We start from the raw sequence: 27,202 nt of genomic DNA, 5'->3' as shown, positions 1-27,202 counted from the left end.
TTCGCACAGCCATTGAAGAGGAGTGGACCAACATTCCACAGGCCACAATCAACAACCTGATCAACTCTATGCGAAGGAGATGTGTTGCACTGCGTGAGGCAAATGGTGGTCACACCAGATACTGACTGGTCCCCCCCCCCCCCCTTCTTCTTCTTTCAGAATTCTCCACTTTAATGTATCTGAAACTCTTTGTAAGACAACTTTGTTTTTTTACTCCACAAAGTTACCATCTAAAACCCATTTGATTGAAACATTTTAACTTTGTCAATTCAATAAGAAAGTAAAAAAAAAATAGCCAAACATTTTGGTATACATTACAAATACAGAAAAGTAGGATTACATATGGTTTGTAAGTCTTGTGGACCAAGAACAATATAAATGTGACAGATGCAGAATGTATTTTTTGTTCTGTTGTCGTGTACAGATGACGTATACATTTGCAAAAGTGCAAAAAAACTTCCAATTTTTTTTAAAATAATTTTTAGATCAGGTGAAAAGAAAAAAAAAGTTGTAGCTGTTCATTTATTGTGCTTTGACTATTGTTGTTAAAGTTTATTGATTAATGCTGTTTTATCAGGATTTTATTATTCCTTTTCTTTTGGTATGGACACACACTACCACATGACAGACTATTCTTCGCAGTATGCAAAAAGTCAGTCTGGTTTAAAAAATGTAACAAATTAATTTTTTTATTGAAGGAAATCATACTGTAACTGTAAGCAGGTTAAGACAAGTGGTTATCATCCATGTGTAGAGATCTCAAATGAAGCAAAACTATCCAAATACACAGCAGGTTATAAAAAGCAGAAGTCAAAGTACGAAAAAGCTTTGCTCCAATCCAGCAACCATCAATGAGATAAATAGAAACGCTAATAAATAGCTTTCTCCAGGTATATAACTATTTAAGTAACTAACAGCCCTAAATCCAGTTCCACTGTGGTAAACCGACCCAAGACTGACTGAATGTCATAATGAGTGAGACAGTCAAAATTCTTGTGATGGTGACCTCTGGTGGTTGAGTGGTTAACTTGAACCAAGATCATATCACCACAGCACCACAGGTGTAAGGATCCAAAACCGACTCACTTCTGTGAACAAACATGCTTGGATCATTTTGCGGAATAGCATTTTTCATTGCCTATTTGCCATATACTGAAGGTCAAAGTAAGTAAAAGCTTTAGGACAAATTCTAAAACTTTGAATTAATAATGTGATTTAAAATGTGATTCATTAATGATAATTTTGCTGATATAGTACAAATGGAATCAATATATGATAATCCTTCTATGAACGAAGAGCGATTCCATTGTAATACTGCTAAAGCTTGAGTTGTTGTTTTATTATGTTTATTGCAGAAATAAATGCAGAATTTTATTTTCACTTGCAGTGCAAATATCTTCATATATATATATATATATACATAATTGTTATTATTATTTTGGTTTAAATTTAACAATTTGAGTTAAACTACTAGAACTAAAAATCTTTTCTAGGTGATATGTAACAAATCTTTTCAATTCTGAAATCTTCAGGTTATCCTGAATATGGCGTGATTGAATCATGCAGTGGATCAGCTGGTAGTAACGAAATTCTCTTCACTTATGATACTGAAGTGGTTGCATATGTGGATTTAGAAGATGCAAAACTAGTTATCACGATGCCTGATATTGTATATGGTATTGATGGCTTTGATAAATTACTCTTACAAGATGTTTTCCCCAATGTTAATGGATTCACATCTGTGTGCAAAGATGCTTATTTCAGGACGCTCTCTCTTAATATATCTGAACCTCCTCTTGGTAAGATGTCTTTTTCACACAGTTACTGTCTAAAGAGAATTAGGATTAAAATGGTTATTAAACAAAATAGTGATAAAATCTAAATATCTTTCAGAATCCCCCTATACCTCAATTTACCCCAGGAACGATATGAAATTAAATGTCAAAAATACCATGATTTGTCTGGTTTCTGGATTCTTCCCTCCACCTGTCAAAGTCTCATGGACCAAGAACAATGTGAACGTGACAGATGGATCAACTGTCAGCAGATACTATCACAACAAAGATGGGACACTTAATGTATTTTCTCGACTGAGCTTCATTCCAGAGGAAGGAGACGTTTACAGTTGTTCTGTGGAGCACAAAGCCCTTCAACAACCTCAGACCAGAACATGGGGTAGATACAGTATTTATTTATTATTCACATCTAATTCCTTTTAGAATCACATGATGAATGTCACAAATGTTTGTGTCTGTGCAGATGTAGAGATAAAGGAGCCCAGCATCGGTCCATCAGTGTTCTGTGGAGTTGGTCTGGCTCTTGGGCTGCTGGGTTTGGTCACTGGAGCAGTTTTTATTGCCAAAGAGAAAAAATGGATATAGGTACTGATACAGAAACACTGACACTGTTGTTAGTTATTTTGTCATGTACAGATGACACACTATTCCCCCTGTTTCTATAAATAATCTACATCTGCATCATGCATGAGAAATAATTGTAATAATTGTCTGATATCCTTCTGTTGTTTGAAAAAAAAAAAAAGGATAAATAAACTAGTGAAAATATGAAAAGGATATTTTAGACGAATTTATTTTCTGAAATTCCACAGGGCCAGAAATGTACTGTAATTGAAAAAAACATCCATAAATTTACTCATCACAGCCCTCTGCTCGTCTCACATATTTTGCTCAATTTAAAACAATGAACATATATTTTCAAACAGTTGTCCTTTCATGGTCATATTGATGAGATATCGATGTCAGATTAGTAGCAAAATTGTTTGTTGTGGTTGATGTTATAGCATAGCTGTAATTGCTAGGAGTCAAATATGGTTTTAACAAAATCTTGAAAATTGATGATTTTTTAATTAATTTATATTAAAAAATAAAGCCATTGGCAAATATTATTAAATGGTTTACATTTATAGATACATATTACATGCAGCATGTTGAGTTGTCCTCATAAATTCTGGTTCTTGGCGCCCTCTACTGGTCAACTTAATGATAGATTTTTGTTTCTATAAAAACAAATCAGTAATGGTCATTTGACAGACTCTGGTGGCAAAAATAAAATAAAATTCTAAGATCTAAAAATTCTGCAATTAAAATGTTTGATTCTATTTTAAAACATCTAGTATTGGTCTTGCTACTAAGTTCAGCATTTCCATCAGAATAGTTTAACATAGGCTAACAACTGAAAGAAAGTTATTGTAGTTTTTGACAGTAGATTTAATCTGTCAGCTCTTCTATCACAGACCAGAAATTATTGTTACATTCTAGTGACTGCACAATATTTTTCACATAACTATATATATTTAATGTATTTACTGGCTTTACATAATATTTAGCCTATAAGATAAGATAGGCCTATATGGTCTAAAATGATATGGACAAAAAGTCAGTTGCTACAAAATCAGGCTTAAAATCTTCATGTTTGTGGCCAGCATAATGTGACCCTTCTCAGATGGTGTGTGTTGTGTTCATTTAATAAACACACTGAAAATAAAATGTACAAACTGGCATGTAGCATTTATTCCCTAAGCACTCCCCTTCTATTGTTCGACCTCTATATAGTCATCTGTATATTTTATACTGCTGCCATCTATAGAACAATAATAGGAATAACAACTGATCACCACAGTGTGAAGAAGGTTTGGCAGGTTAGCATCAGAAGTTAGTCCTGCAGGCTTAGTTGTGTATTCCTCCAAATAATATTTCTAAATAATTTTATTGTATTTATATTTCCAAATAGATTTATTGACTTTATATAATATTTAGGTTGTTTTCAGGTTGGTTGTGACACTTTTTCCAAATCATCTCAATGGTAAAAAGTGTCCCAATCACCCTGAATTCCCCCCTATATATTATGATCCAACTGTAACATTGCTTTTCTGTACTTCTTTAAATTTGTTTATTTTTTACTTCCTCGTTTTTGTTTTTTGTTTTTGTGGAAAGAATACATACTTCTGCATGCATTACAGAGATCAGGAATTTATTCTGCCAAACTTCCTCATGCTTCTTAGTATAAACTCGACCATTCTATTGTATCTATCAAAACTCACTGTCATATATCTGGCATATATTTGCAAATTCAAACGAAACCAAAAACCATTACCATTGTCGTCATCTTGCTGGTAAAACATTGTTGGAAATATTGCAAATTCATAATATGTATTTATAATTATAATCTATATGAAAATCAATAGGAGTTACATTTACATGTAACCTGATTTACTGAATTCTCTATTATTTCTTCAGCTGTCATTGGTGGTGCACCTTAAAAAAGATTTAGAATAAAGCCACTGTACTTTCATCCATAAAGTAGCCTATTTGTCAGTGTATCTTCACTGAGATATCATACACTCTAGGTTGTAGACGATGAATCAACATAAAACATGCATGGATGCATTTGAATTAACCTTTACAACAACAAAAAAAGTGCTATTATAGAGCAAACCAGATGAGAACTTTCTCTTTGATTAATCAATAAAACAGTTGTGTACACCAGCATTGCAGTTGAACTGGTTGTGTTTGGTGCCTCTGAAGATCTTATGGAAGGTTTCAATGTCTTTAATAAGCTGATACACAGTCTGTTACTCAATATTCACTCTGATGTGCCACTGAGTCCTGCAGAGGTTCAGTCAGTGATGTAGTGGTGCCTGGAGAAGTGGGTATACTCTTAATTTTTGCCCCCAATATTTATTTTTTAAGCGTCCCAGCAAAGGATGAACGCTCTGTGTTATAAACAGTGACATGTAAGACTAGTCTTGCATAGTTCACCCCAAAATGGGCCAGTAGTATTTGCACATTATCACTTAACTTTTGCTGCTTGACTTCACGGTGAAAGGATCATTATGAAATTAATATTAGCCAAAGAAAAGGTGCAGTTTTTGCAATTTATAATGGCTTTTAATTATTTATTAATACTAAATAATTATGAATTTTGAGTGACTATTCCTTAGTCCATCCACACATGAAAATTGGACAACTATTCAAGGGATCACTGCATCACTGTCTTTACTGGATGCAGGACCGTACGCAGGGTTTTATAAATATAGAGGTCCCAAAAATGATCTTGCTAGGGGAGTTCGGAGGTATACCTCTTCGAGAAAATATAGATTTTCCTGATCTCGACTTGTGCATTTTAAGGTGTTTTGAAGGCCAAAACAATGGACAACATTGCTTTAAAAAGCATGTCAGTGGGCAGTAGCATGAAGTATTTTATTAGATATTTTTAAACATGAGAATCAGTTTAAATGTCCCAATGAATGATCCACACTATAAAATGGAAATGCAGAATGTTGATGCTTATTGTTGACAATACACAATCACATATTCGAAACGGGAATGGCCTTAAATAAGAAATGATTCAAGGATTATTTTGCATAGATGTTACATTTCAAACAAACACCAATGCAATCCCTCTGTGTCCAAATATGAGCAATTAGTATGAGCATCAAAGATCAGTTTCAGCTACTTTTTCTTTCCTAAATTAATCAATGTTTTTGGACTAATCTGTTCATTTAATCAATGGGTCAATTGCTCACTCATAAAGACAGTCACTTGTCGCCACCTTCTGGCTTAATGATGCAAGTTGCGCAAACACAGATAAGCGGAGTGATACAAACAGTGAAAAGTCTCAGTGCTGATACTGGGGAAATATTCGAACACATTCGAGGTAATGTTATACAAATACATTTATACATTATATTTATAATAATAATGGCAATATATTTAATAGGGTGCTTGTGTTGTTAAATTGAGCTTATAGTTTCCACTGTCTTTGATCAAACTGATTATTTCTGTCGGTCATTTAAAACTTCGATCGAAAAACAGCTGTTTAGTTTAGCTGTATGATCGTTAACTGAAGCGTGAAGCGTCGCGTTGGGATTCGCGCTCGGCTCGCGCTTTTGTGAACATAAATCCCCTTGCTTTGATTGTTCTCAAACATTTTGACATTAACAAGCGGGTGTTTGAGTGCTGAAGCAGCTCAGATGAGAAGGTCGGTTATCGTCGCGATTGTTGAATCATTCCAGCACCAAATTAGAGTTAATATTAGGCAATTATTTCACAACTTTCATTATATAGGCTACACTCAAAAAAATTACTGAGGTCCGGACCTCGGGGACCTCAATGGTGGGTACGGCCCTGACTGGGTGTTTTCACACGCACATCAGAGGGGAATTAGAAGTGGGTATACGCAATGCCGACTGAACAAGAAGTGTTCTGCACTACACCAGTGTATATACTGAACAAAAATATAAACGCAACAATTTTATTTTTGCCCCCATTTTTCATGAGCTGAACTCAAAGATCTAAGACTTTTTCTATGTACACAAAAGGCCTATTTCTCTCAAATATTGTTCACAAATCTGTCTAATTCTGTGTTAGTGAGCACTTCTCCTTTGCCGAGATAATCCATCCACCTCACAGGTGTGGCATATCAAGATGCTGATTAGACAGCATGATTATTGCACAGGTGTGCCAAAAAAAAAAAAAGGTTGTTGATTGTGGCCGTAGGAATGTTGGTCCACTCCTCTTCAATGGCTGTGCGAAGTTGCTGGATATTGGCAGGACCTGGAAAACGCTGTCGTATACGCCGATCCAGAGCATCCCAAACACATTCATTCATGCTGACTGCAGGAATGTCGACCAGAGCTGTTGCCCCTGAATTGAATGTTCATTTCTCTACCATAAGCCGTCTCCAAAGGCGTTTCAGAGAATTTGGCAGTACATCCAACCGGCCTCACAACCGCAGCCCATGTGTAACCACACCAGCCCAGGACCTCCACATCCAGCATCTTCACCTCCAAGATTGTCTGAGACCAGCCACCCGGACAGCTGCTGCAACAATCGGTTTGCATAACCAAAGAATTTCTGCACAAACTGTCAGAAACCGCCTCAGGGAAGCTCATCTGCATGCTCGTCGTCCTCATCGGGGTCTCGACCTGACTGCAGTTCGGAAATCCCGGTTTTCACTGTACAGGGCAGATGGCAGACAGCGTGTATGGCATCATGAGGGTGAGCGGTTTGCTGATGTCAACATTGTGGATCGAGTGGCCCATGGTGGCGGTGGGGTTATGGTATGGGCAGGCGTATGTTATGGACAACGAACACAGGTGCATTTTACTGATGGCATTTTGAATGCATAGAGATACCGTGACGAGATCCTGAGGCCCATTGTTGTGCCATTCATCCACGACCATCACCTCATGTTGCAGCATGATAATGCACGGATAATGTTGCAAGGATCTGTACACAATTCCTGGAAGCTGAAAACATCCCAGTTCTTGCATGGCCACATACTCACCGGACATGTCACCCATTGAGCATGTTTGGGATGCTCTGGATCGGCGTATATGACAGCGTGTTCCAGGTCCTGCCAATATCCAGCAACTTCGCACAGCCATTGAAGAGGAGTGGACCAACATTCCACAGGCCACAATCAACAACCTGATCAACTCTATGCGAAGGAGATGTGTTGCACTGCGTGAGGCAAATCACACCAGATACTGACTGGTTTTCGGAAAAGATTTACTATCTCTTAGTGTTGTGATCCCATGAGGTGAGAAAATTGCGCTAAAACACTCACTGAGTTTTTATTACTTGTTTTACTCCACAAAGTTGCCATCTAAAACCCATTTGATTGAAACATTTTAACTTTGTCAATTCAATAAGAAAGTTCTAAAAAAAAATAGCCAAACATTTTGGTATACATTACAAATACAGAGAAGTAGAATTGCATATGGTTTGTAAGTAGTCTTGTGGACCAAGAACAATATAAATGTGACAGATGCAGAATGTATTTTTTGTTCTGTTGTCGTGTACAGATGACGTATACATTTGCAAAAGTGCAAAATATGTAAAAAAAAAAAAAAAAAAAACTTCCAAAAATATCTTTTTAGATCAGGTAAAAGAAAAAAAAAAAGTTGTAGTTGTTCATTTATTGTGCTTTGACTATTGTTGTTAAAGTTGATTGATTAATGCTGTTTTATCAGGATTTTATTATTCATTTTATATGGACACACACTACCACATAACAGACTATTCTTCGCAGTATCCAAAAAGTCAGTCTGGTTTTAAAAATTTAACAAATAAATTTTTTTATTGAAGGAAATCATACTGTAACTGTAAGCAGGTTAAGACAAGTGGTTATCATCCATGTGTAGAGATCTCCAATGAAGCAAAACTATCCAAATCCACAGCAGGCTATAAAAAGCAGAAGTCAAAGTACGAAAAAGCTTTGCTCCAATCCAGCAACCATCAATGAGATAAATATAAACGCTAATAAATAGCTTTCTCCAGGTATATAACTATTTAAGTAACTAACAGCCCTAAATCCAGTTCCACTGTGGTAAACCGACCCAAGACTGACTGAATGTCATAATGAGTGAGACAGTCAAAATTCTTGTGATGGTGACCTCTGGTGGTTGAGTGGTTAACTTGAGCCAAGATCATATCAATACCAGAATATCAAGTTCATGACTGACCACAGCACCACAGGTGTAAGGATCCAAAACCGACTCACTTCTGTGAACAAACATGCTTGGATCATTTTGCGGAATAGCATTTTTCATTGCCTATTTGCCATATACTGAAGGTCAAAGTAAGTAAAAGCTTTAGGACAAATTCTAAAACTTTGAATTAATAATGTGATTTAAAATGTGATTCATTAATGATAATTTTGCTGATACAGAACAAATGGAATCAATATATGATAATCCTTCTATGAACGAAGAGCGATTCCATTGTAATACTGCTAAAGCTTGAGTTGTTGTTTTATTGTGTTTATTGCAGAAATAAATGCAGAATTTTATTTTCACTTGCAGTGCAAATATCTTCATATGAATATATATATATATATATATATATATATATATATATATATATATATATATATATATAAAATTGTTATTATTATTTTGGTTAGATTTAAGAATTTGAGTTAGACTACTAGAACTAAAAATCTTTTCTAGGTGATATGTAACAAATATTTTAAATTCTGAAATCTTCAGGTTATCTTGAATATGGCTTGATTGAATCATGCAGTGGATCAGCTGGTAGTAACGAAATTCTCTTCACTTATGATACTGAAGTGGCTGCATATGTGGATTTAGAAGATGCAAAACTAGTTATCACGATGCCTGATATTGTATATGGTATTGATGGCTTTGATACATTACTCTTACAAGATGTTTTCCCCAATGATTTTGGATTAACACCTGTGTGCAAAGATGCTTATTTCAGGACGCTCTCTCTTAATATATCTGAACCTCCTCTTGGTAAGATGTCTTTTTCACACAGTTACTGTCTAAAGAGAATTAGGATTAAACAGTGATAAAATCTAAATATCTTTCAGAATCCCCCTATACCTCAATTTACCCCAGGAACGATATGAAATTAAATGTCAAAAATACCATGATTTGTCTGGTTTCTGGATTCTTCCCTCCACCTGTCAAAGTCTCGTGGACCAAGAACAATGTGAACGTGACAGATGGATCAACTGTCAGCAGATATTATCCCAACAACGATGGGACACTTAATGTATTTTCTCGACTGAGCTTCATTCCAGAGGAAGGAGACGTTTACAGTTGTTCTGTGGAGCACAAAGCCCTTCAACAACCTCAGACCAGAACATGGGGTAGATACAGTATTTATTTATTATTCACATCTAATTCCTTTTAGAATCACATGATGAATGTCACAAACATTTGTGTCTGTGCAGATGTAGAGATAAAGGAGCCCAGCATCGGTCCATCAGTGTTCTGTGGAGTTGGTCTGGCTCTTGGGCTGCTGGGTTTGGTCACTGGAGCAGTTTTTATTGCCAAAGAGAAAAAATGAATATAGGTACTGATACAGAAACACTGACACTGTTGTTAGTTATTTTGTCATGTACAGATGATATGTAAATTTTCATTGCAAAATCTGCTGTAGCCTTTTATATTCCTTGTATATTGTATATTTTCCTTCTTAAATTCAAGCTATGTGTAAGTCTCGATGGAAGTGTCTTACTTTGTTGATTGTTCCGTTTCTTGTTATGTACATTCTGCAATCAATTAAAAAAATCGTCCAGCTCAGTTCAGTTCTCATATAATGGTGTCAATGCAGGTGACAAGCAAGTCAAAAGCCAAAGGCGATAGTGGGAAGGAACCAAAACTCTATCAGTTGACAGAATGGAGAAAAAAACCTTGGGAGAAACCAGGCTCAGTCGGGGGCCAGTTCTCCTCTGGCCAACAAACGAACAGTGTATGATTATTATTCAGGCAGCATATAAGGCCCGTTCACACCAAGCACGATAACTATAAAGATAACGATAAAGATAACTATAAATGCGTCCACACCAACGACCGATAACGGTCTTTTTATTCTAAGCACGCGCGCGCCGGATGATCCAGATCCATTTTAAATGCGCGAGACCTTTAAATTAGAATGGATTCTGATTGGCTGTCAGTGTTTTATCGTTCGACAGCTGGAAAAAAAATCGTTCTGAAAGTGATCCCAACGATATTGTTCCTCATATCTTTATCGTTATAGTTGTGGTGTGAACTCTGTTATTCTTTAATATGGAGAACGATTTTTAGAATTATATCTTTATCATTATCTTTATAGTTATCGTCCTTGGTGTGAACGGGCCTTTAAGGTCAGAAGTCTGATTGGATCAGAACATTCCGAATTTTTGTCTAGTTCCATCTGGTTGAAGATCGAAGTCACGCTGGTAGAGACGGGTTTGTTTAGGTTCAGTGCCGATGGCTGTCGTGTCGATGAGGCCTTCACAGGGGAAAGTCTAGTTGACACAATCTCGGCTGACACTTCAGGGATGCGTTGTGGTCGTCTCTAGGCACAGGTCTTCCATCTGATCTGGATACGGCCCGGATCCGGGTGACTACAGTAAACCTCTGAATAAACAGAGAGACTAACATTAGTGTAGATGCCATTCTTTGATGTAACAAGTACATCAAGTGTTATTTGTTCCTGGTTCCGCCTGACCTAGTTTATGGATTAATGTACACAGACAGAGAAAAGCACAATATTAAGGTAAAATCATACCATTAAATAAATTGTCATAAAGCATCAAAAATTGTTTTTTTTTTTTTTTTTTTTTTTTTTGGTTCATTACTCTGAGGGATGAAATAGAGTTAAATTCAACAAGAAAAAGTGCAGGAGAATAAAACCATTTCTACTTGTAAAATTTGCATTGAAGATATTTTTTATAACATATTCAAGAGATAAAAGTTTTGGATTTTCTTCATAAAAAATAAAAAAACATATTTGAGGACGAAACTGTGGATCACATCTGTAGGACTAAAAATTAAAGAACTTAAATCAACCCAAAATGTATTGGTTATGCTGCGATCACAAAATAAATGGGCAGCTGTTCAATTTGTGAATTGAAATTGCACTTCAATAGGGAACACAGGCCACCAAAAATGAGCATGTCCCATCAATATTATATTATTTAGAAATTGAGAAGTAACAGGATAGATTTTATGATTTCATAATCCAACTTCCCTGTTGGATAGCCTACAAAATTTTCTCGGTAAAAGCCAGGCCTTTTTCCAATCTACATCCGTTACAAAGGAACCCCAGTAGAGTGTACCCCTTGGAGTAATATTTCTTTTCATTTAAAAACAAATTCAAAATATGCCTGTTGTTGCATTTCCTATCTAAAAAGTCAATACCATCCAAACGCAATGTGGGGTATATAATGTTACCTCTATAAACATTAGGTGATTTTAAATTAGTTGGATTAACCTTCTATTGGATAGCTTTTATCAAGGTATTATATTCCTTTGATGGAACTGGGAAGCCATGGGGATTCATAAATTGTTTATAAATTAGAATATTGCCAAAATCATCAAACACAGATAGAATGCAGTTAAAGTTAAACCAAAGTGAAAGAAATGTGACTTTGCTATTAGCTTTATCAGAGTTGTTCCAGGAGAGTTTTGGGCAGAGAAAAGCTGTGGACGAAACTCAATCCAAGAGAAAAGGCACTGGTGAGGAAAATTAGGTAAGGAAATGGGTTGCACTTCAATAGGGAACACAGGCCACCAAGTTTGTTAAAGATATTATTTGTAATAAACCCTTGTGAGCGATTTAAAAGAATGTGCACTCAAAGTGGCATCATCTAGCAACGAGGTCAATTAACCCTGCCTACTCTTACATTTAGAGTTAAAAGTAAAACTTGCTCTTTATTGTTTTGCATATAGGGTTTGAGCTAAAATTCATTGCTAGGAACTTTTATGAGGACTAGTGCTGAGATCAAATTCTTTGAGAATACGGCCCCTGGTCGCACATGCACGATAATAGTTTTGCCCTATATTAGTTTGTCCACAAGGTGGCAACAAGTGCCCAATGGTCGTTAATACATAAGGTAACGTTAGTCGAAGAAAAATAAAAATAAACAGAAGAGACAGAAACGCGTGCAAGTTACATCAATGGAAAGTTATGAGGACGAGATATTGTGTGAGGAGGTCAGAAAGTACCCGCATTTGTACAACTCAAGCCTAAGAGACTATAAAGATGCGCACATGGCTTGTAACTCGTGGCGAGAGATTGCCCAGGCGCTTGGCAAGGACGAAATATTCTGTCGACAGAGGTGGAAATATCTTCGCGACAGATATGTCAAAGCTGCAAAGATGCTGAAGGGAAAGAGCGGCGATGCGGGGGATACAAAAACAATGCCGCGGATTGTGGTTATGCTCGACTGGCTCTCGAAATTCATCAAACACTCCACCGGTAATAAACTGGTAAGTCAAGCAAATGTGCTGTGTTCAAATTATGCAGAACGTCCCGTGCCTTTCTGACCTTTTTTGTTATTATTTCAGAACGAGTTTAGATACTTGGATGAGATATTGTGCGAGGAGGTCAGAAAGTACGCGCATTTGTACAACTCCAGCTTAAGAGACTATAAAGATGCGCATATGGCTTCTAACTCGTGGCGAGAGATTGCCCTGGCGCTTGACAAGGACGAAACATTCTGTCGACAGAGGTGGAAATATCTTCGCGATAGATATGTCAAAGCTGCAAAGATGTTGAAGGGAAAGAGCGGCGATGCGGGGGGTAAAAGAGTACCCCCGATTGTGTTTATGCTCGGATGGCTCTCGGAATTCATCAAACACAGAGAGACTGACTCCAACGTTGAAAAACTGGTAAGCAATGTGTTGTGTTTTAGTTATGTTATGCTGACGGTACTGTGCATTTCTGACCTTGTTTGTTGTTATTAATTCAGAACGAGTTTAGTTATGGTTCTGACTCTCTGGACACACTGAAGCTGGAGTGTGTGGCCTCAGACCTGTCTGACAATACCATGGAGCAGAATCAGAAGAGCGACCAGTTCACACAGGTGCAAGAAACAGTTGTGGCCCGCTTAAGCAACTATGACGAAGAGAGAGGGTTTGACGACGAAGATATGTGTTTTGGGAAGATGGTGGGGAGGACGCTCTCCAAAATGACGACAAGGAACAAAGCCCATGCCCGTTTGGAGATCTCACAAGTGCTCTTCAAGTGGCAAATGGTGGAGTGCGACTCTGAAGTGCCCAGATGAACTGTAAAAAGACTACACTTTTTTTTTTTTCTTCTCAAAAAACACACCACATAATACTTTCTTAAACATTTTACCTGTACATATGTATATACGTATGTTTATAAATAGACCATGTGTCTTGTTTTAAAATAAAATAATTTTATATTTACAAAGAGGTGTTTACACTCTCTTCCATCTTCTCTACAATCTCTTACCTCTTTTACAAATAGGGAATCATAGTTTTCTTAAATCTATCACAACTTTTCTGGTACAATGTCTGTATTTGGTATCTGAGCAGTGACTGAGGGTCTTACCCATGTCAGGAATGCAGTTCATTCATTTAGCCTGGCTTCCAGAGAGTAAATAATGTATGTCAGGTGGTTCAACAAACAAGACTTCTGGATAGGATGAAGCTGTGTTTTCTGCAGTGTAAGGAAGCATCATTTAGACCAGTGGAGGTAATTTAGATCTGAGGTCTTGGAGTCTTTACTAGCAAGCTGATAAGTTCAATCAGGTGTATGATATCTGAGGGCACGTTTACACGACAACGATGTATTTAAAGGCTATGTTTACACGTGGCCGGTTATTTTCATAAACGGACATTTCACCCTCTCCGTTTTCAGAAAAGTGTTCGTTTACACAAACCCATGTATATGCCGTCAAGAGCATGCCAAACCTGTAGGTGGCAGTGTAACGACAAGCTCAAGCCCATGTTAGCCAATCAGAATCCCGAAAATGTAGGTCGCACCTTTGACTAGGTGCAAGTTCTGTCGCATACTGTAACGTCGACTGCCTAAAACTCAGTTTTTCTCAGTTTACATGCAAACGTGCAAACAGAGTTTTCCAAAATCTCCACTCTGGCCGAAGTTTTTAGAAAGAATCGTTTTCAGAGGCGAATTCTCCATTTGCGTGTAAACGAGGGGCACAACCGAAGGGAAATGTCTCCGTTTTTCTAAATAACCATGTACGTGTAAACGGGGCCAAAGGCTTAGTTCACCCAAAAATGAAAATTCTGTCAGTAATCACTCACCCTCATGTTGTTCCAACCCCGTAAGACTTTCGTTCATCTTCGGAACACAAATTAAGATATTTTTGATTAAATCTGAGAGCTGGCTCACTCCTCCATAGGCTGCTAGTAGTGTAACAGCGCAGGGCTTCTGGGTCGTATGTCAGAACATTGGCTCACTATTGGCCAGCATAACACGCATCACGCACATGACCAGCGTCAGCCAATAGTGAGCCTACGTTCTGACGTACAACCCACTACGCGCTGTTACACTACGTGAACTCACTCAGAGGCCCACACAGAAGAAAATGAATAGTTGAATAAAGTCATTATTTTTGTTTGTTTTTGCGCACAAAAAGTATTCTCATCGCTTGATAAACTTAAGGTTGAGCCACTGTAGTCACTTGGACTATTTTAAACATTGTCTTTACTAACTTTCTGGGCCGGCAAGTTTCAATTACAGAGAAGCCTATGGAGGAGTGAGCCAGCTCTCAGATTTAATCAAAAATATCTTAATTTGTGTTCCGAAGATGAACGAAAGTCTTACGGGGTTGGAACAACATGAGGGTGAGTAATTACTGACAGAATTTTAATTTTTTGGTGAACTAACCCTTTAAAATGGAAAAGGTTTTCCTTTGCGTTTTTTTGTGTACAGATGACCGTGTTGTCAAAACGATACCCATTCACATGGATCCGCAAAAACACTAAAAATAAAAACGCTGCATTATTCATGCCAGGCCAGTAGTTGGCGATATCATTTTGTATACGTGCCTATAGACTGAACACATAATATGTATGCGCCTGAGACTATAACAATATTGTTTTCAAAAACTTGCACTTTGAATCCCATTTTCAATTAAACATTTGTGCTTTCAGGCACCCAAAACGCTGTTGTCTTGTAAAGGAACGGCCATATCACATAAAAAGTTTTCAGTTTTTAGTTGAAAACGGTTTCGTGTAAATGGCCCCTAAAATGTGCAGTGTTGGAGAGAGGGGGTTCAGCGAAAAACTGCCATTAAAGGAGAACTCCGGTCAATTTTAACATTGAGCTCATTTTTTTGTCAATGTGGAGTGCTGTCAGTACAGAGAACAACGACAAAAATCGGTGTTGCCTACACCGTTATCCTCTTTTTAAAATTTGCACCCTGTTGACTTCAATGGGGCAATATTTAAACCTGCTTTTAGCCTCTTAACATCCTTGATGTGTCATTACAAGTGCACAGGTCATGTGAGTGATTCCTTCAGAGTGAACACGAGTGAATCTGACTGCAGTAGATGTGAAAGATATGAATAAAAATGATGTTATTTCAGCCATTCATCATTTTTATCCATTTCTTTCACATCTACTGCAGTCAGATTCACTCGTGTTCACTCTGAAGGAATCACTCACATGACCTGTGCACTTGTAATGACACATCAAGGATGTTAAGAGGCTAAAAGCAGGTTTAAATATTGCCCCATTGAAGTCAACAGGGTGCACATTTTAAAAAGAGGATAACACGGTGTAGGCAACACCGATTTTTGTCGTTGTTCTCTGTATTGACAGCACTCCAAATTGACAAAAAAATTAGCTCAATGTTAAAATTGACCGGAGTTCTCCTTTAAGACCGTACGTCGGCTGCAGTTTACAACCAGAAGTAAGAAGTCTGCCTCTATAACCAGTGGCAGCAAGCCAAATTATGACAAGAGTATGAATAATACTCAATATTATTATTACATAATAGAATATACTTTTTATATACTATATATATATACACATATATCATTCATTATTTTATATTATTTTATTAATAACCAGGTTTAGAAGATAGAAGTGTTCGAACAAACTCATAAAAAAACCTTTATATGTAACAAATAAACTAAACCTGAATTTCCAAAGGAGTAAAAAGTAGATACAAACAAATGGCCTACGATCCATCAGTTTCAAAAATAAATACAAAACCAGTCCTAATTGTAACAAAACAAGTTGATATAAAGATTGAATCCAATATATGGTGATAATATAGCAAAAGAGATTTATAAGCTACTTAATATTTTTTGTAGGCTGGTCATTTTTGACCGGGAACACCACAAGTGTGACTTTGTGCCATTTTGTACAAATAAAAGCATTTCAAAACAATCTTCCTTATTAAACATTAAAGCACATAAACAGCAAAAAAAATTCCATATTTTGTTGAATATTGACAAATTTATTCACAAATAATGCTTTTTTCACTCCAATATATGGTGATAATATAGCATATAGCGTAACGAGAGATTTACAAGCAATTTTTAAAAGGCCGGTCATTTTTGACTAGGAACACAAAAGGTGTTACAGGGTTTTCAACACCGCACAAGATTTAATATCAAACCTATCAAGACTTTTCAAACACCAGATTTTCTTTACTGCGATCATAATATCTCTCATTTGATTCTCAGTTTATTCATTTGAACTCTGCCGACAACTGGGCGTACTCCAGGACCAGGGTTGGGAGCAACTTAGTTAGACTACTGAGAAGTACACACAACCTTGTGGTCATCAACTACAAATCAATGTTAAGTTCAGTGTCACTGTCACTACTCGTATGCTGCTGGCTTTCATCAAAATTTCATTGTTGATCCAACTTGCTTTAAACCAGGGATGTCCAATCCTGCTCCTGGAGGGCCACTGTCCTGCAGAGTTTAGCTCCAACCCCAATTAAACACACCTGAACCAGATAATCAAGGTCTTAGGCATTCTAGAAACTTCCAGGTAGGTGTGTTGAGGTAGGCTAGAGCTAAACTCTACAGGACAGTGACCGTCCAGGACTGAGTTTGGAAAATTATTGTGGTTTGGATTAAAAAAACAACAACAACTCATTATTGCATTAGTCACCTTGTTATCTAGGAATATAATCTGCATTACAATAATACAAAAGGATTAAAAAAATAAAATAAAAAAAAGATAAAATAATGCTTAAAATTAGCAGTGCAGAGCCTGCATCTCGCTTTTTTTAACAGTGAAAGAATGACTGGTAAAATGTAAGCATGATAAACATTTAATGTTTGACAACTGTTTTACAATACAAATGTAGAAATGACTACCGTCAGTGGTTGAACATTTCTATCATAAAACAGTTGATACAAATTACTTGTTACTGAACTATCCCTTTAAGTGAAATCATCATTCCAGACTTTCTGATATAATGTGATTTCTCCTAAATAGTGTGATTTCTTTCTAAAAAGTAAAAAAAAAAAAAACATCTGCTTGATCACTTTGCTAGTTTGATTTTTAAGACATAAAGATAAAGCCGTATCTGACTCTGCCTTTAAATGAACAGAGTTTCTATTTGTTTTCTGTCACATGACTTTTTCCTTTAAACTGAGTTGATGCCAGTCTGGCTCTGAATTCAGTATGGGTGGCAAGTGTTTGTTGGCTCGGTGTAAGATTTTGTCAGGTTTGCACTGGTTCCCCCGTGATGCTGACAGAGCTAGATTGTGGCTGCAGGCGGTGGGTTGGCCATCAACTCCCGACACATCAAGATTGTTTGTGTGTAACAAGCATTTTTCACGGGAGAGCTTTTATAGACATGAGGACTATGGCATTGCTCATGGAGGTAATATCCGAAGAGAAGACACTGACAAAAGTCTCAAATACCTTTCCATCCCTACAGGGCAGCCGGTAAGTGTCTTAATAACCATGATATTGTCAATCTTGCAGTTCCTTTGTGGTTTAAAGATTAATAAGAATAATCAGTTTGATTATAAATAATCATATGATCACGGACCTATTCGAATAAACAAGAAATTTTTTTCTTTCAGTTTCACTTAAACTGTTGTCTGGAAATATTGGAATTTTGCCCAGTGACCGTACCTGAAGGAGGAAGTCTAAATATGGTCATTGGTGAGATGATTTTATCGTGATGTCACAAACAGCAACGTTTCCGGATCCTTCACACAGTCAGATGGCGATTCATAGTAAATGCCCATTAGTTATGTGAAGCATAGAATGTAACAGTTTTTGTTATATTGTTAATAAATGTTATTATAAAGTAATACCTTATGAAGAATTGTACAAGAAAAAAAAAAATGTTGGGAAATTGTCGGAAATGTAACATGTTCATAAATTGTAATGACATTTAGCAGATGTATAATTTATTATGATTTAAGATTTATGAAATATTTATTAAATCAAATGTTAAAATAGCTATAGTTTAAAATATGCTTTATAAATCAAGCAATGGTTTGAAATAATCTGATTGTGATCAGAATTCTCATAAGAATCAGCAGGCACATCTTGATAGTAAAGAAAGCTATTCTTGTTTTTGATAGTAATTTTTGGTCAGCTCCCATTATTTTTATGAATACACATAATATATATATATATATATATATATATATATATATATATATATATATATATATATATATATTAACATATAATAGATTTCTAAATTAACTTTAATGTGGAGTCAAATTGACTGCTACTTTATGCTTTTGTTCTCTGTACTATTGCATCCTTATTTTTGTTTTCTTTTAGGAAGCAAAAGGAATTCCAAGATTTTTTATGTATTGTGTTCCTTATGTTTCAGGCTTTACATTTAGCTTGTCTGGTGTTTTCTCATGTGTATGTCTTATTATCAACATCAATTATTCAAATCTTTTTTGGAACCCCTGTATTACAGAGGCTTGTTTTTAATAAAAACTGACTTGATCTTACAGCTAATGGGGTTATGTTTATGTGGAAATATGTGCCTCTCCCAGACATGTGTTGAAGATTTCTTTGTTCTGGGGTTTATACCATGAAGCCGGTTTAGGTGGCTATAGCCAGGTATGTTTCAGTTTAGTTTGCGCCAACCCTGGGTATTAGGCACCATGGAAGTGGTTTGGCTTTTAGCAGTGTTCATCCGTCGCCATAGTAACTTACGCTTCACAGCTAACCTGGTCCAGGGCAGGTTATGTTCCAGGTAAGAGGTTGCAAACTGAACTTGGACCAATCAGCAGTGAGCAAAGGATAAAGTCTACTCCAAATTTAAGGTCACTACATAGCAAATCATTTTTAAAGACAAAATTGACTGGCTTTTACTAATGTTTATTTAGAATAATAATTTTGTATGATTGATCTACAGACCCTTTCCAAAAAATTAGAATATCATGGAAAAGTTTATTTATTTCCATAATTCCATTCAAAACGTTAAACTTCCATAGATTATAGATTCAGGGCCCACAACTTAAACGATTTCAAGTATTTAGTTGTTTATTTGTACATAATTTGGGCTTCTAGCTCATAAAACCCATGAAAACAGGATTTCCAAAAATTAGAATATTACATGAAATCACACAGTAATTACACAGTGATACCATGGTCATTGAACCAGGTTTTGGTTCTTTTGGCAGTGTGGGCAGGTGCAAATCCTGCTAGAAAATGAAGGAAGCATGAAGTGCTCTGAAAATGTCCTGGTAGACGGCTGTTTTGACTCTGGATTTAATAAAGCACAGTGGACCAAAGTCCTCTTTTCTGATGAGAGCAAATTTTGCATCTCATTTGGAAACCAAAGTCCCAGAGTCTGGAGGAAGAATGGAGAGGCACACAATCCAAGATGCTTGAAGTCCAGTGTGAAGTTTCCACAGTCTGTGTTGGTTTGGGGAGCCATGTCATCGGCTGGTGTTGGTCCACTGTGCTGTCCACTCAACGCAGCCGTCTACCAGGACATTTTCAGAGCACTTCATGCTTCCTTCAGCAGACAAGCTTTATGGAGATGCTGACTTCATTTTCCAGCAGGATTTGCACCTGCCCACACTGCCAAAATAACCAAAACCTGGTTCAATGACCATGGTATCACTGTGTAATAATTACTGTGTGATTTCATGTAATATTCTAATTTTTTGAAATCCTGTTTTCATGGGTTTTATGAGCTAGAAGCCCAAATTATGTACAAATAAACAACTAAATACTTGAAATACTCGCGGTTCAAACAAACAGGGCTGGACAACAAACTCAAACTCCGCCGACATTTCTCTTTAACAATGGTCGTTTTAGACTTCGTGACTGGTGTTTTGTTTTGCTCTGCTCTATCCTCTGCGCTTCCGCGTTCGTCATTACGTTGTGCGTCAGGTCAAGGGTTACTCTTTCTTTAAATGTTATTTAACATGTCCTTATTTTAGATTTAATATGTAAATACTGTATGTCCAATTTTTTAGGGAGAGTAGGGTGAGATTCCTTCTATACAAGGAAAAATATATATATAAAAAATGTAAATGAATAAAGTTACCTTTATTTCAAGGTGTCTGTTTTCACTTGATATACTAAAATGTAAGAAAGCAAAAATAGTTTTCATAAGTTTCTATTGTGCTGTAAAACGTTTTTACCAGGCGATTTTACTGCACCAACCTTTGTATATCTGTGCATTAAGCCGCATTTAACAAACTCTTGAACACAACATAAACCAATTTGCATAAATTATAAAGACTGCATTTAGAAAGGAATTTCTAACAATCTTTTGTCAGAAAACTCCTGTGTCATGGTTTAATCAATTACATTTATCAGTCTTTTTGTGCAGCTCTTATTTCTGAGCAGTGTGTTATATAGTGAATTTTCTAGCACTCAGTTTGATGAGTGTTCTCCTTTCTGCAAATATTGTGTGTATATTTCTTCAGAATTTGGGTCCATCTGGGCTCATTTATCACGTTGCATCTTGCACTGAAGTAGAAAAAGAGAAAAAGACTTTGTTTCTCAGTTCAAAAGTTTACATTTAAAATATAAATGAGATGTAAATGGTATAATATTAATTGTTTGTGTTGTTGAAATAAGTGTTGGAAAACTTAGAATCCTACAATAGATATTTCATTATTTACTATTACATCCACATATTACATATTTTAAAATATTACATAATTCATTTTATGAAGCGATCTGAATCTGCGTCGTTGAAACAATGGATGTTAATTGACTACAAAGCACTGTGCAAAACCAGCACCAAAAGTCATATTAATCGTAAGTAGTATTCAAGTCACTTGTATTTAGTATATTGATCATAGACTGGATATTGATACACCGTTTACCATTTGAAAACTATCATAGTTGGTTTAATGAAGCTCAGGCGCCACTTACAGGCCTATTATGTGAAGTGTAGGCTGACAACAACACGCAAAATGTTGACGTTATTATATTAACATTTTTGATAATTATGCAGCAACAGTATATATATATAATTGTACAGTACCGGTCAAAATTTGACACATTACTATTTTTTATGTTTTTTAAAGAAGTATTTTATTTGCTTAAAGTCTGCATTTATTAGATTAAAAATACAGAAAACAATCACAATTTAAAATAATGGATTTCTATTTTAATATAGGCCTACTTTAATATACAATTTATTTCTGTGATGCAAAGCTGAATTTTCAGTATCATTACTCCAGTCTTCAGTGTCACATGATCCTCCATAAATCATTAGGCCTATAATATGCTGATTAATTATCATTGTTGGAAACAGTTGCTGCTTAATATTTTATTACTAAGCAGCATTTTTATATTTTATTTTTGAATAAAATGATGAATAAAACAGCATTTAATTAAAATAAATTATTTTATAAGTCTTTACTATCACTTTTTTTTAATCAACTTAACACATACTTTGCTGAATAAAAGTATTAATTTATTTTTAAAAAAGAAAGAAAGAAAGAAAATTACTGACCCCTAACTTTTGAACGATAGTGGATATTGGTATGAGATTTCTATTTTAAATAAATACTGTTCTTTTTGTAACTTTTTAAACTTAAAGTATATTAAAATAGAAAACCATTATTTTAAATTGTAGTGCTATTTCACAATATTACTGTTTTTTCTGTATTTTTGATCAAATAAATGCAGCATTGGTGAGCATATAAGATACCTCTTTGAAAAACATTAAAAATAGTAATGTTTCCAAACTTTTGACACACACACACACACACACACACACACACACACACGCTTGATTTTGCTTTACCACACTGAATATCAGATCTTTTTTTTTTATTGCCTTTCTAACATTTACCAGAATCACTGTTATGAACAGTCACACATTAACACCAACACACTGATAAGACTGAAGGATCCTGGGTCATGTCACAAATGTTTGTATCCTATGTTTGATATCCTTCTGTTGTTTGAAAAAAAATAAAAAGGATAAATAAACTAGTGAAAATATGAAAAGGATATTTTAGAAGAATTTATTTTCTGAAATTCCACAGGGCCAGAAATGTAATGTAATTGAAAAAGCATCCATAAATTTACTCATCACAGCCCTCTGCTCGTCTTAAATACTTTGCTCAATTTAAAACAATGAACATATATTTTCATACTGTTGTCCTTTCATGGTCACATTGATGAGATATTGATGTCAGATTAGTAGCAAAATTGTTTGTTGTGGTTGATGTTATAGCATAGCTGTAATTGCTAGGAGTCAAATATGGTTTTAATAAAATCATGAAAATTGATGATTTTTAAATTAATTTATATTAAAAAAAATAAAACCATTGGCAAATATTATGATATGGTTTATTTTTATAGATACATATTACATGCAGCATGTTGAGTGCCCTCACAAAATTCTGGTTCTTGGCGCCCTCTACTGGTCAACTTAAATTGATTTTTGTTTCTATAAAAACAAATCAGTAATGGTCATTTGACAGACTCTGGTGGCTGAAATAAAATTCTAAGATCTAAATATTCAGCAATTCATATTTTTGTTTATATTTTAAAACATCTAGTATTGGTCTTGATACTAAGTTCAGCATTTCCATCAGAATAGTTTAACATAGACTAACAATTGAAAGAAAGTTATTGTAGTTTTTGACGGTAGATTTAATCTGTCAGCTCTTCTATCACAGGCCAGAAATGATTGTTACATTCTAGTGATTGCAAAATATTTTTCACATATCTATCTATCTATCTATCTATCTATCTATCTATCTATCTATCTATCTATCTATCTATAATATATTTACTGACTTTACATAATATTTAGCCTATAAGATAAGATAGGCCTATATGGTCTAAAATGATATGGACAAAAAGTCGGTTGCTACAAAATCAGGCTTAAAATCTTCAAGTTTGTGGCCAGCATAATGTGACTCTTCTCAGATGGTGTGTGTTGTGTTCATTTAATAAACACACTGAAAATAAAATGTACAAACTGGCGTGTAGCATTTATTCCCTAAGCACTCCCCTTCTATTGTTCGACCTCTATATAGTCATCTGTATATTTTATACAGCTGCCATCTATAGAACAATAATAGGAATAACAACTGATCACCACAGTGTGAAGAAGGTTTGGCAGGTTAGCATCAGAAGTTAGTCCTGCAGGCTTAGTTGTGTATTCCTCCAAATAATATTTCTAAATAAATTTATTGTATTTATATTTCCAAATATATTATTGACTTTATATAATCTTTATGGTGTATTCAGGTTGGTTGTGACACTTTTTCCAAGTCGTCTCAATGGTAAAAAGTGTCCCAATCACCCTGAATTCCCCCCTATATATTATGATTCAACTGTAGCATTGCTTTTCTGTACTTCTTTATTTTTATTTATTTTTTACTTCCTCGTTTTTGCTTTTTGTTTCTGTGGAAAGAATACATACTTCTGCATGCATTACAGAGATCAGGAATTTATTCTGCCAAACTTCCTCATGCTTCTTAGTATAAACTCGACCATTCTATTGTATCTATCAAAACTCACTGTCATATATCTGGCATATATTTGTAAATTCAAACAAAACCAAAAACCATTTCCATTGTCGTCATCTTGCTGGTAAAACATTGTTGCAAATATTGCAAATTCATAATATGTATTTATAATTAATCTATATGAAAATCAATAGGAGTTGCATTTACATGTAACCTGATTTACTGATTTACATATCAAGATGCTGATTAGACAGCATTATTGCACAGGTGTGCCTTAGGCTGGCCACAATAAAAGGCCACTCTAAAATGTGCAGTTTTACTGTATTGGGGGAGTCCGAAAACTAGTCAGTATCTGGTGTGATTTGCCTCACGCAGTGCAACACATCTCCTTCGCATAGAGTTGATCAGGTTGTTGATTGTGGCCTGTGGAATGTTGGTCCACTCCTCTTCAATGGCTGTGCGAAGTTGCTGGATATTGGCAGGACCTGGAACACGCTGTCGTATACCCCAGTCCAGAGCATCCCAAACATGCTCAATGGGTGACATGTCCGGTGAGTATGCCATGCAAGAACTGGGATGTTTTCAGCTGGAACTGTGTAGAGATCCTTGCAACATTATCTGTGTATTATCATGCTGCAACATGAGGTGATGGTCGTGGATGAATGGCACAACAATGGGCCTCAGGATCTCGTCAAGGTATCTCTGTGCATTCAAAATGCCATCAGTAAAATGCACCTGTGTTCGTTGTCCATAACATACGCCTGCCCATACCATAACCCCACCGCCACCATGGGCCACTCGATCCACAATGTTGACATCAGCAAACCGCTCACCCACACGACACCATAAACGCTGTCTGCCATCTGACCTGTACAGTGAAAACCGGGATTCATCCGTGAGGAGAACACCTCTCCAAAGTGCCAGATGCCATCGAATGTGAGCATTTGCCCACTCAAGTCGGTTATAACGACGAACTGCAGTCAGGTTGAAACCCTGATGAGGACGACGAGCATGCAGATGAGCTTCCCTGAGACGGTTTCTGACAGTTTGTGCAGAAATTCTTTGGTTATGCAAACCGATTGTTGCAATCGGTGGCTGGTCTCAGACAATCTTGGAGTTGAAGAAGCTGGATGTGGAGGTCCTGGGCTGGTGTTGTTACACTTGGGCTGCAGTTGTGAGGCTGGTTGGATGTACTGCCATATTCTCTGAAACGCCTTTGGAGACGGCTTATGGTAGAGAAATGAACATTCACTTCATGGGCAACAGCTCTGGTGGACATTCCTGCAGTCAGCATGCCAATTGCACACTCCCTCAAAACTTGCGACATCTGTGGCATTGTGCTGTGTGATAAAACTGCACATTTTAGAGTGGCCTTTTATTGTGGCCAGCCTAAGGCACACCTGTGCAATAATCATGCTGTCAAATCAGCATCTTGATATGCCACACCTGTGAGGTGGATGGATTATCTCGGCAAAGGAGAAGTGCTCACTAACACAGATTTAGACAAATTTGTGAACAATATTTGAGAGAAATAGGCCTTTTGTGTAAATAGAAAAAAAGTCTTAGATCTTTGAATTCAGCTCATGAAAATGGGGGCAAAAACAAAAGTATTGCGTTTATAATTTTGTTCAGTGTGTATATATATATATATATATATATATATATATATATATATATATATATATATACTACTAAGAATAAGTTTTAAAAAAAAACTTTCAAGTGAGGCATCAAAAAAACTATAATAATAGTGATGCGGGCCTGAGCAAGAGTCCTCTGTGGCTGGTTAAATTGTTTAGGCTATGAAACAAATAAAATAGTTTCCTCTTGCTCAGATGAAAACAATAAGGGAACAAGTAGACATAGTAGAAACTATAGTTTGGTTTCTGTGGTCATCAGTCTTAGTGTGTCTAAGTGTGAGGAGATGGGGTGGTGGAGGGATGCTGAAAACTGTCGAGGAATATGGGTGAGTGGACTGTTTGTATTTATAGTCCTTTAATCATGCTGATTGAGTGGACCTGTTGATTACTGATTGCTGACAGCTGGTTGGAATGACTTGATTGTTTGATCATTAGAACGTGTTCCTCCCGAACCTTGTTAATAAAACATCATACAGGAGATCTTCTCTCCAGGGGCCCGTTCTTCGTACGTTGCTTATTACATCCGAGATCAAATGACACATCCAAGATGATATCATCGTGCGAATCATGATCTGGCTAACTCGGTTCTTCGAACACACTTGCCGGATATGATTAGTATAGCTGGATTGTGTTATCTGAGATAATTGCGCGTTCATGCGCTGGTTAAAAGGGGATATGTATCGATAGTAGAAACATTGATCAGCAACGCTGCTATTGGCTGCTCAGCGTGGCCAAAGAGCGCGCTCAGTTTTTCTCCTCAGCAGAGCAAGAACTAATAGTCGAAGTTTATTCGGAATTTTAATGTTTGATCAAAACGCCAGGGAACACCTCAAAGTCTGCAAAAGCCAGGAGAGAGGGCTGGCAAAAAGTAGCAGACAATTTAAATCCGTTAGAAGTGGCCATGTTAGATGTTTTTATCACTTATTAGCTTTTTTTTTTTTTTTTTTTTAATAATTGCATAATTACTTTGTGCATTGTAATGTCAGAGTCACCACACTAGAACATGGGAACTAATAAAAGTGAAGTACAAAAATATTCTACATAATGGTAATTTTTAGTTATATTATACAGTAGTCTCTTTTATAAAAGGCACTGTTAAATAAATGGTGTTCTGTTTATAAAAGCAACCAAGAAAAAGGCTGAGAAAAAAAAAGAAAAGAAAAGATCTTAGTAGCCTACACTGTAAAATAATTTTTGCTGCATTAAATTAAGGCTGTATAGTCATTTCAACTGTTAAATCTTGAGTAATGATGAATTGCTTTGACTTGTGAAAGTGAAAACTGATAAACTTATGTTAATGTAAAAATATTTTGCCATGAGTTATTGATCACATTTTTCCCCAGTGTAGTTCATTGTAATGACATTGTGTTTTCCTCTTTTGTGCACTTTTACATAATACACC

The 27,202-nt window shown here is 36.0% G+C and overlaps 3 protein-coding genes across 3 annotated transcripts in view; 2 read left to right on the top strand and 1 right to left on the bottom strand.

Annotated features, from left to right (window-relative positions):
- The window catches only part of stx2b (syntaxin 2b), a 182,126-nt gene that overhangs the window by 107,467 nt on the left and 47,457 nt on the right, over positions 1–27,202 (bottom strand). The gene's annotated exons all lie outside the window — the stretch shown is intronic.
- LOC307173751 (H-2 class II histocompatibility antigen, A-U alpha chain) lies at positions 1,068–2,659 on the top strand. Its single transcript, XM_079897118.1, has 4 exons — positions 1,068–1,164; positions 1,533–1,799; positions 1,894–2,175; positions 2,260–2,659. The coding sequence occupies exons 1-4, from the start codon at positions 1,101–1,103 to the stop codon at positions 2,379–2,381; spliced, it is 735 nt and encodes a 244-aa protein (XP_079753244.1). The 5' UTR covers positions 1,068–1,100; the 3' UTR covers positions 2,382–2,659.
- On the top strand, positions 12,365–13,694 carry LOC307173749 (uncharacterized protein). The gene is made up of 3 exons (XM_079897116.1): positions 12,365–12,748; positions 12,827–13,150; positions 13,231–13,694. Exons 1-3 carry the CDS (start codon positions 12,437–12,439, stop codon positions 13,543–13,545), a joined length of 951 nt encoding a protein of 316 aa, XP_079753242.1. The 5' UTR covers positions 12,365–12,436; the 3' UTR covers positions 13,546–13,694.

Source organism: Squalius cephalus (assembly GCF_949319135.1).
Source record: "Squalius cephalus genome assembly, chromosome: 16".
Classification (NCBI taxonomy): Eukaryota; Metazoa; Chordata; class Actinopteri; order Cypriniformes; family Leuciscidae; genus Squalius; species Squalius cephalus.
Note: the sequence above shows the minus strand (reverse complement) of the source record. Positions and strands in the feature narration are given on the sequence as shown.